At 42.3% G+C, this 12,751-nt stretch overlaps 1 protein-coding gene across 5 annotated transcripts in view; it reads right to left on the bottom strand.

The window, feature by feature from the left end:
- LOC140730755 (FERM domain-containing protein 6-like) overlaps positions 1-12,751 on the bottom strand; it is an 86,053-nt gene that overhangs the window by 19,977 nt on the left and 53,325 nt on the right. For 4 of the 5 annotated variants that reach the window (XM_073051603.1, XM_073051606.1, XM_073051605.1 and 1 more), the window contains exons 6-9: positions 8,338-8,524; positions 5,982-6,137; positions 1,157-1,222; positions 543-611 (exon numbers count right to left, since the gene is read on the bottom strand). In XM_073051603.1, coding sequence (XP_072907704.1) covers positions 543-611; positions 1,157-1,222; positions 5,982-6,137; positions 8,338-8,524 — 478 coding nt within the window. The remainder of the gene's footprint in view (positions 1-542; positions 612-1,156; positions 1,223-5,981; positions 6,138-8,337; positions 8,525-12,751) is intronic. The other variant, XM_073051608.1, reaches the window with a different exon arrangement.

The raw sequence follows: 12,751 nt of genomic DNA, 5'->3' as shown, positions 1-12,751 counted from the left end.
TTGTAATTTGCCCTTTACAGAACCTATTGTCTTGTTTATTAATGATTGTACTATCTTGCACTGTTTTGTGCACTTTATGTAGTCCCATGTAGGTCTGAAGTCTAATGTAGTTTTGTGTTGTTTCATGTAGCACCATGATTCTGGAGGAACGTTGCTTTGTTTTTATTGTGTACTACAGTAGTTATGGTTGAAATGACAATAAAAGTGACTTGACTTGTCCTGTGATTAGTAGGGTTAAATCAGTGGGTTACTGGTGGAGCAGCTCGAAACACTTTATCTCTAAATTAAATAAATTAATGAAGTACACTACAGAATAACAAAACCATTTAAATAAGGGAAGAAAACATTGCAAATTTATAGTGTACTGAATACTCTTACCACAAAGGAAAAAAATTCTGGTATTTTTATTTTGCAAAGTAAAACATTTTGGAGTTATATCAAAAGAAACCACACAATGCAGGGCATTCTCTTGAGAGGTATCTCCCTGTTTAAACCAGACTTGCAGGATTCCAGCACTGGCAATACTGCATTCCTACACCTACCAGAAAGGTTAGCTTGCCAATATTTGACCAGGGAAAGTCGTACAACAAATGTCGGACATTGTGAATCTCCTGTAAACACAGTGCAAAGAGGAAGTATGTAATAAGAAGTAAATATTATGCCACAACCACATAAACATTTATGATTTCTCTAACTTCTGGTAATTTCCTCCAACCTACTACCATTCTGCACTCTGGCCTCTTACCTCTTCTCATCAACTGCCTATCACCTCCCACTGGTGCCCCTCCTCCTTTCCTTTCTCCCATGAAATCCTTCTTCTTCAGCCCCTTTACCTTTTCCACCTAGCACCTCCCAGCCTCTGACTTCACCCCCCCACCTGACTTCACCTATCTAGCTCGTCCTCCTTCCACTCCCCCAACTTCTTATTCCTTATTTTGGCTTCTTTTCCCTTCCTTCCCAGTGCTGATAAAGGGTCTTGAAGCCCAAAACATGGACTCTTTTTTCCTTTCCGGTGGAATGAACAGTCCTTTTCAGAGCCTGCCCTGCTGAGTTGCTCCAGCATTTTCTGTGTTAACTCAAAATTTATGAAGTTGATTATTAGATGATTTCTAGAAGCAGTTGCATACTCAATATTAATCAACCCAAAACATTTTACCTGATAGATATGCATGCCTTTCAAAGTGAGTCCAAGCACAACTGAGGGATGCTCTTCCTTTTTGTCCTGTAATACAATAAATTGTCAGCTTAAACCAATGCAAAATGGTATCTATCGTTTAAAGTTGTAAAACATGCTGCAGGAAGGATACGGAGACTTTAGAGAGGGTGCAGGGAAGCTCTACCAGAATGATGTCTGGATTGGAGCGGATTAGCAATAAGGAGTGTTTGGACAAATTTAGATTGTTTTCTCTGTGTTGGAGTCTGTATGTAAAATTATCAGAGGCATAAGTAATGTAAATAGAGCTTTTCCCCTAGGATAGTAATGTCAAATAATAAGGGGCATACAGTAGGTTTAAAATGAGAGGCCAAAGTTTAAAGGAGGCTTTCACGGAATGTTTTTAAACACCAAGAATGGTTAAACACTCTGGAATGTGTTGCCAGATTGTAGAAGCAGATGCAATGGCAATATTTCAGAGGTATCTAGACAGGCACAGGAACAGGCAGGGAATGGAGAGATATGGACTATGTGCAGGCAGATAGAGTTAGTTTGGATTGACATGATAGTCAGCGAGACATGGTGGGCTGAATGGTAAAATGATTCTAAACAACATTGAATCATTTCCTGTGCTGTACTATTCTATCTCCCAACATAAATTTAAGCAGCACACCAGAAAATTTCAGGAAATTTGTGCTAATCATATACATGTAGGCAAAATAAAATAATTCATGTCACACAAGTTTTTGTAACGTCATCATTCTCAAACCTACAGAAATTCATTTGATAGAAATTCTGTTTACATTGCATAGAAGGTATGGTAAACCAACTTTGTTTTTGCCTTGGGAAAGTTAGCTGCACCCACGTTACTGTTGATATTGAAATATTGGAATTTATCTATCTATCTATTACGTACTTACTTACTCACTTACAGATACAGCACAGAATAGGGGAATGCGTCACACCACCCATCAAGCCACTTAGGCTAATCACAGGACAATTTACAATGACAAATTAACTGGTCCATCTTTGGACTGCGAGGGGAAACCAGAGCATCCACAGGAAACCAATGTGGTCACGGGGAGAACGTACAAACTCCTTACAGTCAGTGCCAGAAATGAACTCTGAATGCTTATGCCCCGAGCTGTCATACTGAGCATTTCATTACCGTGGTGTCACCATGCTGAGTAATATATGGTATAGGTAGTTCTGTAATGCAATAATCACTTTCCCAATAAACCTCACGTTATAGAAAGTCACGATAAATCAGAACGTTCTGCAGTTGCCTTTGAAGCACACAGTTCAACGGGTTTTTCACAATCACAATTGTGCTGTAACCACTGGGACTTATGTAATGCAAGTAATATTTCTTAATCCATCAATTACATTATAACTAACTCATGTTGTTGAAACACAGGAGCAGAACTACCTGTACCAGTCCAACCAGCCACATGCCCATCTAGATCTGTCATAATCTTTATGGTATATAGTTATTTCCAATTGAACCCCAAATAATGAATGCCAATAATGAGCCAAAATGATTTTAAAAAAGACAATTCTGGAAAGGCATCTGTGGAAAGAAAATGTAGATCTTTCACTTGAACTAGTGCTGAATTGTAAAGGATTTTCTGCTGTGACTTAGGGTTCATCCAGTTTTTACTAGTAGAACATAGAACTGTACAGGCATTTTGACCAAATTGACCAAATATGCCAAATTTCAAATCTACTCTAAGATCAATCTACTCTCCCCTGCCCCAGAGCCTTCCATTTTGCTTTCATTTATTTTCAACTATTATTTAGCCTACCTCAGTTCTTTTCTTTAGACACCAGGCTATTTTTACACTTCAATTTTCTCTCAAGCTCAGTTCCACCAATCCCAGACTTATATACCTAAACATATCCACCAGGGTGCATAGACATATAACAATAACCATATAACAATCACAGCACGGAAACAGGCCATTCCGGCCCTCCTAGTCCGTGCCGAACTCTTAATCTCACCTAGTCCTACCTACCCGCACTCAGCCCATAACCCTCCACTCCTTTCCTATCCATATACCTATCCAATTTTACCTTAAATGACACAACTGAACTGGCCTCTACTACTTCTACAGGAAGCTCATTCCACACAGCTATCACTCTCTGAGTAAAGAAATACCCCTTCGTGTTTCCCTTAAACTTTTGCCCCCTAACTCTCAAATCATGTCCTCTCGTTTGAATCTCCCCTACTCTCAATGGAAACAGCCTATTCACGTCAACTCTATCTATCCCTCTCAAAATTTTAAATACCTCGATCAAATCCCCCCTCAACCTTCTACGCTCCAATGAATAGAGACCTAACTTGTTCAACCTTTCTCTGTAACTTAAGTGCTGAAACCCAGGTAACATCCTAGTAAATCGTCTCTGCACTCTCTCTAATTTATTGATATCTTTCCTATAATTCGGTGACCAGAACTGTACACAATATTCCAAATTTGGCCTTACCAATGCCTTGTACAATTTTAACATTACATCCCAACTTCTGTACTCAATGCTCTGATTTATAAAGGCCAGCGTTCCAAAAGCCTTCTTCACCACCCTATCTACATGAGACTCCACCTTCAGGGAACTATGCACTGTTATTCCTAGATCTCTCTGTTCCACTGCATTCCTCAATGCCCTACCATTTACCCTGTATGTTCTATTTGGATTATTCCTGCCAAAATGTAGAACCTCACACTTCTCAGCATTAAACTCCATCTGCCAACGTTCAGCCCATTCTTCTAACCGGCATAAATCTCCCTACAAGCTTTGAAAACCCACCTCATTATCCACAACACCTCCTACCTTAGTATCATCAGCATACTTACTAATCCAATTTACCACCCCATCATCCAGATCATTTATGTATATTACAAACAACATTGGGCCCAAAACAGATCCCTGAGGCACCCTGCTAGTCACTGGCCTCCATCCCGATAAACAATTATCCACCACTACTCTCTGGCATCTCCCATCTAGCCACTGTTGAATCCATTTTATTACTCCAGCATTAATACCTAACGACTGAACCTTCTTAACTAACCTTCCATGTGGAACTTTGTCAAAGGCCTTGCTGAAGTCCATATAGACTACATCCACTGCCTTACCCTCGTCAACATTCCTTGTAACTTCTTCAAAAAATTCAATAAGGTTTGTCAAACATGACCTTCCACGCACAAATCCATGCTGGCTTCTCCTAATCAGATCCTGTCTATCTAGATAATTATAAATACTATCTCTAAGAATACTTTCCATTAATTTACCCACCACTGATGTCAAACTGACAGGTCTATAATTGCCAGGCTTACTTCTAGAACCCTTTTTAAACAATGGAACCACATGAGCAATACGCCAATCCTCCGGCACAATCCCCGTTTCTAATGACATCTGAAAGATCTCCGTCAGAGCTCCTGCTATCTCTACACAAACTTCCCTCAAGGTCCTGGGGAATATCCTGTCAGGACCCGGAGATTTATCCACTTTTAAATTTCTTAAAAGCGCCAGTACTTCCACCTCTTTAATTGTCATAGGTTCCATAACTTCCTTACTTGTTTCCCACACCTTACACAATTCAATATCCTTCTCCTTAGTGAATACCGAAGAGAAGAAATCGTTCAAAATCTCTCCCATCTCCCTCGGCTCCACACATAGCTGACCACCCTGATTCTCTAAGGGACCAATTTTATCCCTCACTATCCTCTTACTTTTTATATAACTGTAGAAACCTTTCAGATTTACTTCCACCTTATTTGCCAAACCAAACTCGTATCTTCTTTTAGCTTTTCTAATCTCTTTCTTAAGATTCCTTTTACATTCTTTATATTCCTTGAGCAATTCCTTTACTCCATGCTGCCTATATCTATTGTAGACATCCCTCTTTTTCCGAAAGAAAAACTGGACCTATATACCTAAACATATCCACCAGTGTGTATAGACATATATACCGGACCTATATACCTAAACATATCCACCATGGTGCATAGACATATATACTGGACCTATATACCTAAACATATCCACCAGTGTGTATAGACATATATACCGGACCAATATACCTAAACATATCCACCAGGGTGCATAGACATATATACTGAGTGGCCACTTTATTAGAGATACCTGTACACCCACTTGTTTTATGCAAATATCTAATCAGCCAATCACATGGCAACAACTCAATGCATAAAAACATGCAGACATGATCAAGAGGTTCAGTTGTTGTTCAAACCAAACATCAGGATGGAGAAGAAATGTGACCTAAGTGACTTTGACCATGGAATGATTGTTGGTGCCCAACAAAGTGGTTGAACTACCTCAGAAACTGCATATTTCCTGGGATTTTCACGTACAACAGTCTCTAGAATGGTGCAGTAAACAAAAAGGACATCCAGTGAGTGGCTGTTCTGTGGGTGTTAACTGAGAATAATGAGAGAGCTCAGAGGAGAATGGCCAGACTGGTTCAAGCTGACAGGAAAGCGACAGTAACTCAATAACCACATGTTACAACAGTGGTGTGCAAATGAGCATCTCTAAATACAGAACACATCGGACCTTGAAGTAGATGGGCTACAACAGCAGAAGACCATGAACATGCACTCAGTGGCCACTTTATTAGGTACAGGAGGTAGCTAATAAAGTGGCCACTGAGTGTATACTGCGTTTACTGAACTATACAACTGCTAGCGGAGAAAAATAATATATTTTCTTTAAAGCTTTGGTACAGATGAAATGTATTTTAATAGTAACCATTTCTCCTCCCAGTTCAGCAGTTTATTAAGACAGAATGAAATTTTAAAAAATGTTTCCTTACTTTCTGAAGCCGGTAGTAATGAACAGGCACATCCTCTAAAAGACAAGCCTCTTTAATAAACCTCAGCATCGCCTCCTTTGAAGTCAATCCACGCTGCTCTCTGTGCATTTTTGGCACGTGCTTCAAAATATACTCACAGCCCCTTTTTCTAATTACCTACATACAAGAAAGCAAACAGTATTACAATAAAAACAAAATGCTGGCAGAACTCAGCAGGCCAGACAGCATCTATGGGAGGAGGTAGTGACGACTTTTCGGGCCGAAACCCTTCATCAGGAGTGAAGTAACATGGGATGGTGGAGAGGGAATAAGAAGTGGGGGGAGGGATGAAGTAGAGAGCTGGGAAGTGATAGGCTGGAGGGAAATGGGCTAGGGGGAAGGTGGAGAATTATGGGAAATAAAAGAGAAAGAAAAGTAGAGCTGGGGGGAGATTATAGTGAGGGGGGGAAAAAAGAGAGATAAAGAGAACCTGACTAAAATAATAGATAGGGATGGGGGTAAGGGGGGGGGCAGGGGTATCAACGGAGGTCTGTGAGTTGGATGTTCATGCCGGCAGGTAGGAGGCTACCTAGACGGGAGATAAGGTATTGCTCCATCGACCTGCGTGTGGCCTCATCTTGACGGTAGAGGAGGCCATGGACAGACATGTCGGAGTGGGAGTGGTCTGTGGAATTGAAGTGTGTGGCCACAGGGAGATCCCGCCACTGCTGGAGGACTGAGCGCCGGTGTTCGGCGAAACGGTCTCCCAGTCTGCGGTGGGTCTCCCCAATGTATAAATGGCCACATCGGGAGCACTGGATACAGTATATCACCCCAGTTGACTCGCAGGTGAAGTGGTGCCTCACCTGAAAGGACTGTCTGGGGCCTGGGATGGTGGTGAGGGAAGAAGTGTGGGGGCAGGTGTAGCACTTCTTCCGTTTGCAGGGATGAGTGCCCGGAGGGAGGTCGGTGGGGAGGGATGGGGGGGGCATGAATGGACAAGGGAGTCGCGTAGGGAGCGATCCCTGCGGAAAGCCGAGAGTGGGGGGGAGGCGAAGATGTGGCTGGTGGTGGGATCACGTAGGAGGTGGCGGAAGTTACGGAGAATTATACGCTGAGTATTACAATATTTTATTTAAAGCTCTGAACACTACAATTAATGTGGGCAATAATAAAATAGAAAAGCTAGAGACAAACACAGGTCAGGCAACATCTGTGGAGAAAGACACAAAATTTAGGTTTTAGGTTACTGGCTCCTCATCAGCACTGGTAAAAGTTACAGACAAGAAAGGTTAAAGTTATTGGAAAACAAGCAGCTGCAGCATTTGCTTTTGAGTTTTTATACATTGTACGCAGTATCGTAGCGTAGCGAGTACCAATTGGGTTTCCTCTCACACTCACAAAGGACATATGGGTTAGGGTAAGTGAGTTGTGGGCACGCTGTGTTGGCACCAGAAGCATGCGGGCTGTCACCAGCACGTCCTCAGACTGATGTATTTCACTGTATGTTTTGCTATATGCTGATAAAGCTAATCTTTTCTCCTTTGTTTGCACTAGTGAAAATATATAAAATAAAATAGAACAATAAATGCTGTTTGCTTCACTTTAAATAAGTTATTTAATTGTTTATTTGCACAAGTTCCAAAACACAAAACCTATATTGGATGCACTTTTGCCATTGGTTGTTTGTCCTTGTCCACATTGGATATTTGTTAGTATTATGTATAGTTTTCATAAATTCTATTGCATTTCTTTATTTTCCCTCAGTAACTCATATCCATAAAGATTATGGAGAGAAGTTTATCATTCAGAAACTTTAAGTACACGTGTGAGCACTCTACACACATACAACCATAAGACATAGGAGCAGAATTAGGCCATTCAGCCCATCAAGTCTGCCCCACCATTCTATCATGGCTGATTTATTATACCTCTCAACCCCATTTTCAGTAGCATAGTGGTTAGTACAAAGCTTTATAGTACCAGCAACGTGGATTCAATTCCCACCAGGGTCTGTAAGGAGTTGGTACTTTCTCCTTGTGACCATGTGAGTTTCTTCCAAGTGCTTAGGTCGCCTCACGTAGTCCAAAAACATACCAGTTGGTAGGTTAATTGGTCATTGTAAATTCTCCCATGATCAGGCTAGGGCCAAATACGGGTTTGCTGGGTGGCGCAGCTTGAGGGCCTATCCTATTCTGCGCTGTATCTCAATAAATAAATCGGTCCTCTGCCTTCTCCCCATAACCTTGATGTCCTTACTAATCAACAACTTATCAATCTCCACTTTAAATATACCCATTGACTCGTAGATGCGATGAATGTTTGCACTGCTAATCATCAAACACTGAAAATAATCAACCAGATGAATTATTCTTACCCATTCAGGGAAATAACATCGAGGTTCAAAGTAGCTCCCAGTGTGCACATTCTTTTTGTAATTTCCCATGTCAGCCTGCAATGCATACGCCGTAAGCAAAAAATAGGCTTCTTCTTTGCTTGTGCAGCTAGAGTTCAAGACTTGCTCTTTGAGTTGGCAATAATAGAAGTGCCTTGCCTTCTTGTCACTGTAGGAACATGGAATATCTTACCATGGTTAGTTAACAAAGTAAATAGTTGCTGATAAACTAATATTGATAGTGGTTATCTGCAGGTTAAGAAGATTTTAAATAGCAAAGATAAAAATTAGCTTTATTTGTCACGTACAGCGAAACATATAGTAAAAACTATCTTTTGTGGCAAATCAAATCAGCTAGGATTCTGCTGGCCAGCCTGTAAGTGCCGTCACACTTCTGTCACCAACATAGCTTGCCCACAACACACTAACCCTATCTACATGTCTTTGAAATGTGGGAAGAAACTGGAGCACTTGGACAAAACCCACATGGTCATGGGATGAATGTACAAATACCTTCCAGACTGAACCTTAACTGGTTACCTATGGTGGGTGGGGACCAATTAGACAAACTTTTCTTGTCCAGTACAATCTTCAACCTTCCTACATGATACTTTCTGGATATCAGATGACCAATGAACATGACAGTGGCATAGCCAACAACTAGTATTATTTTTAATGGAGGAGCAGAGTTAGGCCATTTGGCCCTTCAAATCTACTTTGCCATTTCATCATGGCTGATCCATTTTGCTCTAAACCCCAATTTCCTGTCTTCTCCCCATAGCCCTTCATGCCCTGACTAATCAAGAATCTAACAACCTCTGCTCCTGCCTTCTCCCTGTTTCCCTTCATACCCTGACTAATCAAGAACTTATCAACCTTTGCCTTGAATACTCCCAATGACTTGGTCTCCACAGCCTCCTGGAACAATAAATTCCACAGATTCACCACTCTCTGGCTAAAGAAATTCCTCCTCATCTCGATTCAAAAGGATGTCCCTCTGTTCTAAGGTTGTGTCCCCTGGTTTTAGACTCTCCTATCATAGGAAACATCCTGTCCTCATCCATAGGTTTCAATGAGGTCACCCCTCAGAATCAGAATCAGACTTTAATCGCCAAGTACCTATGCACATACAAGGAATTTACTTCCGGCAGATGTTGTCTCTCTGCTCATAACAATAATAATGATAAATATAAATGAAAATATAGATTATACATACAGGTAGTGCAATCCAAGTAATAGTTAGCCGACAGTTAACTGTTCAGCAAAGTGACCGCAGTAGGGAAAAAACTTCTCCAGTGCCTATTAGTCTTAGACTGGAGGGATCTGAAGTGCCTACCAGACGGAAGCAGATCAAACAGTCCGTGCGCAGGATGGGAGGAGTCCTTTATGATGTTCCCCGCCCTCTTCTTCAACCTGGAAGAGTACAGGTCCACAATAGAGGGCAGGGAGGCTCCAATGATGCGCTCGGCAGTCCTCACTGTGCGCTGTAGTCTGGTTCTATCCTTCTGAATACAAGCAAGTTTAGGCCAAAGCCATCAAATACTCCTCATATGACAAGTCCTTTCATCCTGGAATCATTCTCCTTTGAACTCTCTCCAAAGTCAGCACAACCTTTCTTAGATAAAGGGCCCAAAACTGCTCACAATACTCCAAGTGAGGCCTCACCAGTGCTTTATAAAGCCTCAACATTAACTCTTTGCTTTTATATCCTAGTCCTCTTGACCATCACACTGAGCACAGGGGGCCCCCCAGGGCTGTGTGCTCAGTCCACTGCTGTTCACCCTGCTGACCCATGACTGTGCTGCAACACACAGCTCGAACCATATCATCAAGTTCGCCGATGACACGACCGTGGTGGGTCTCATCAGCAAGAACGATGAGTCAGCTTACAGAGAGGAGGTGCAGTGGCTAACGGACTGGTGCAGAGCCAACAACCTGTCTCTGAATGTGAACAAAACAAAAGAGATGGTTGTTGACTTCAGGAGGGCACGGAGCGACCACTCTCCGCTGAACATCGACAGCTCCTCGGTAGAGATTTTTAAGAGCACCAAATTTCTTGGTGTTCACCTGGCAGAGAATCTCACCTGGTCCCTCAAAACCAGCTCCATAGCAAAGAAAGCCCAGCAGCATTTCTACATTCTGCGAAGGCTGAGGGAAGTCCATCTCCCACCCCCCACCCTCATCACAATCTACAGGGGTTATATTGAGAGCATCCTGAGCAGCTGCATCACTGCCTGGTTTGGAAATTGCACCATCTCGGATCGAATGACCCTGCAGCGGATAGTGAGGTCAGCTGAGAAGATCATCGGGGTCTCTCTTCCCTCCATTACAGACATTTACACTACACGCTGCATCCACAAAGCAAACAGCATTATGAAGGACCCCACGCACCCTCATACAAACTCTTCTCCCTCCTGCCATCTGGGAAAAGGCACCGAAGCATTTGGGCTCTCATGACCAGACTATGTAACAGTTTCTTCCCCCAAGCCAGGGTATTGAGGGTATTGACTCCTCAATACCCAGAGCCTGGACTGACACCAACTTACTGCTCTCTACTGTGCCTATTGTCCGGTTTATTATTTATTGTAATGCCTGCACTGTTTTGTGCATTTTATGCAGTCCTGGGTAGGTCTGTAGTCTAGTTTTTTTCTGTGTTGTTTTTACGTAGTTCAGTGTAGTTTTTGTACTGTTTCATGTAGCACCATGGTCCTGAAAAACATCGTCTCGTTTTTACTGTGTACCAGCAGTTATGGTCAAAGTGACAATAAAGAGTCACTTGACTTGATAAATACTAACTGCATTTGCCGCCTTCACCACTGACTCAACCTGCATGTTAACCTTTAATGAATCTTGCACAAGGACCCCAAAGCCCCTTTGCATCTCAGATTTTTGAATTTTCTTTCCATTTAGAAAAATCTACATTTTTACTTCTCCTACCAAAGCATGGCCATACACTTCCCGGCAATGTACAGTACAGGCAGACCTCGGGTCACGTACGAGTTCTGTTCCTGAGTCCGTCTTTAAGTCATAACAAGTACATCCGGTATTATTTAGCATTAGTTAGTCAAACGTTTGTCTTAGTATATAGTATATATTTTACCTTTCCATGCATATAAAACACTTAAGAAATGTATGTATTCCAACAATTAAACCACTGTGTTGTTTAGTAATAATTGTAACTTTCATCAGGGCAGGGCCTTCCACATGCTCCATTATTCTCACTTTATCCGTTATCCTTTAAAATTGTTCCGATCGTTGACCGACTGTAGTCTAATGATTTTCCAATGACAGATGGCGTTTCACCACTTTCTAAACTTTATTTTCAATTGCTTCCCGTCAATGGATCAGAAACACTGCGGGCGGCAGGTCCTGAGCTCTGCCGGCTCCCGAGGTCCGCTGGGTCCTAAGGACCACCACACTGAATTCCCTGGGTCTGCACTGAGACAGGTTAAATGGGACAAGTGGGGTCTGTGCTGGGTTTGGGTATTTGATCCTCCACAATATTCCACATGGAAATTTAAACTGGAGGTGGCAGTGTTTTTTTTACAAGGTCAAGTTGTGGTCTGTCACTAGATTGAACTCGGGAGCCTCCATTCTCCAGCCCGGTGCTGACCTCACTGCGCACCAGCCGACCAGAACGGGGGGGGGGGGGGGTCAGGGTGAATCTTTCTAAGAAAAATTTAAGCCAAATACAAAGTTAAACACTCAACACAGTGTCAATGGCAACGACTTAATATGGTGGACGGCGTCGCGATCTGACTTAAAATGGCGGGCAGCGTTTTCCTTCCTCGGTTCGTAAGTACGAGTTGTCTGTAAGTTGGACGTTCGTAACTCAGGGACTACCTGTATTCCACCTGCCACTTATTTGCCCAATTTCCTAAACTGTCTGAGTCCTCCTTTAGCCTCCCTGTTTCCTCAACACTACCTGCCCCTCTACCTAATCTTTGTATCATCTGCAAACCTGGCCATAAAGCCATCAATTCCATCATCCAAATCATTGACTATGTTGTAAAAAGAAACAGTCCCAACATTGTGGAACATCACTATTCACCACCAGCCAACCAGAAAGGGCTCCCTTTTTTCCCCACTCTTTGCCTCCTGCCAATCAGCCAATGTGTTATCCCATCCATGTATCTTTCCTGCTCTAACATGTTAAATAACCTCATTGTGTGGCACCTTGTTAGAGGCCTTCTGAAAAGCCAAGTACACAACATCCACCAAATCTCCTTTGTCTATCCTACTTGTTATTTCCTCAAAGAATTCCAACAGATTTGTCAGGCAGGATTTTCCCTTAAAGAAACCATGCTGACTACAGTCTAAACACATGTGCCCCCATGCACCCCAAAACCAAATCTTAACAATCAACTTCAACATCTTCCCAACTACTGAGGTCAGA

Source organism: Hemitrygon akajei, chromosome 7 (genome assembly GCF_048418815.1).
Source record: "Hemitrygon akajei chromosome 7, sHemAka1.3, whole genome shotgun sequence".
NCBI lineage: Eukaryota > Metazoa > Chordata > Chondrichthyes > Myliobatiformes > Dasyatidae > Hemitrygon > Hemitrygon akajei.
This window is presented reverse-complemented; position numbering and strand designations above follow the sequence as displayed.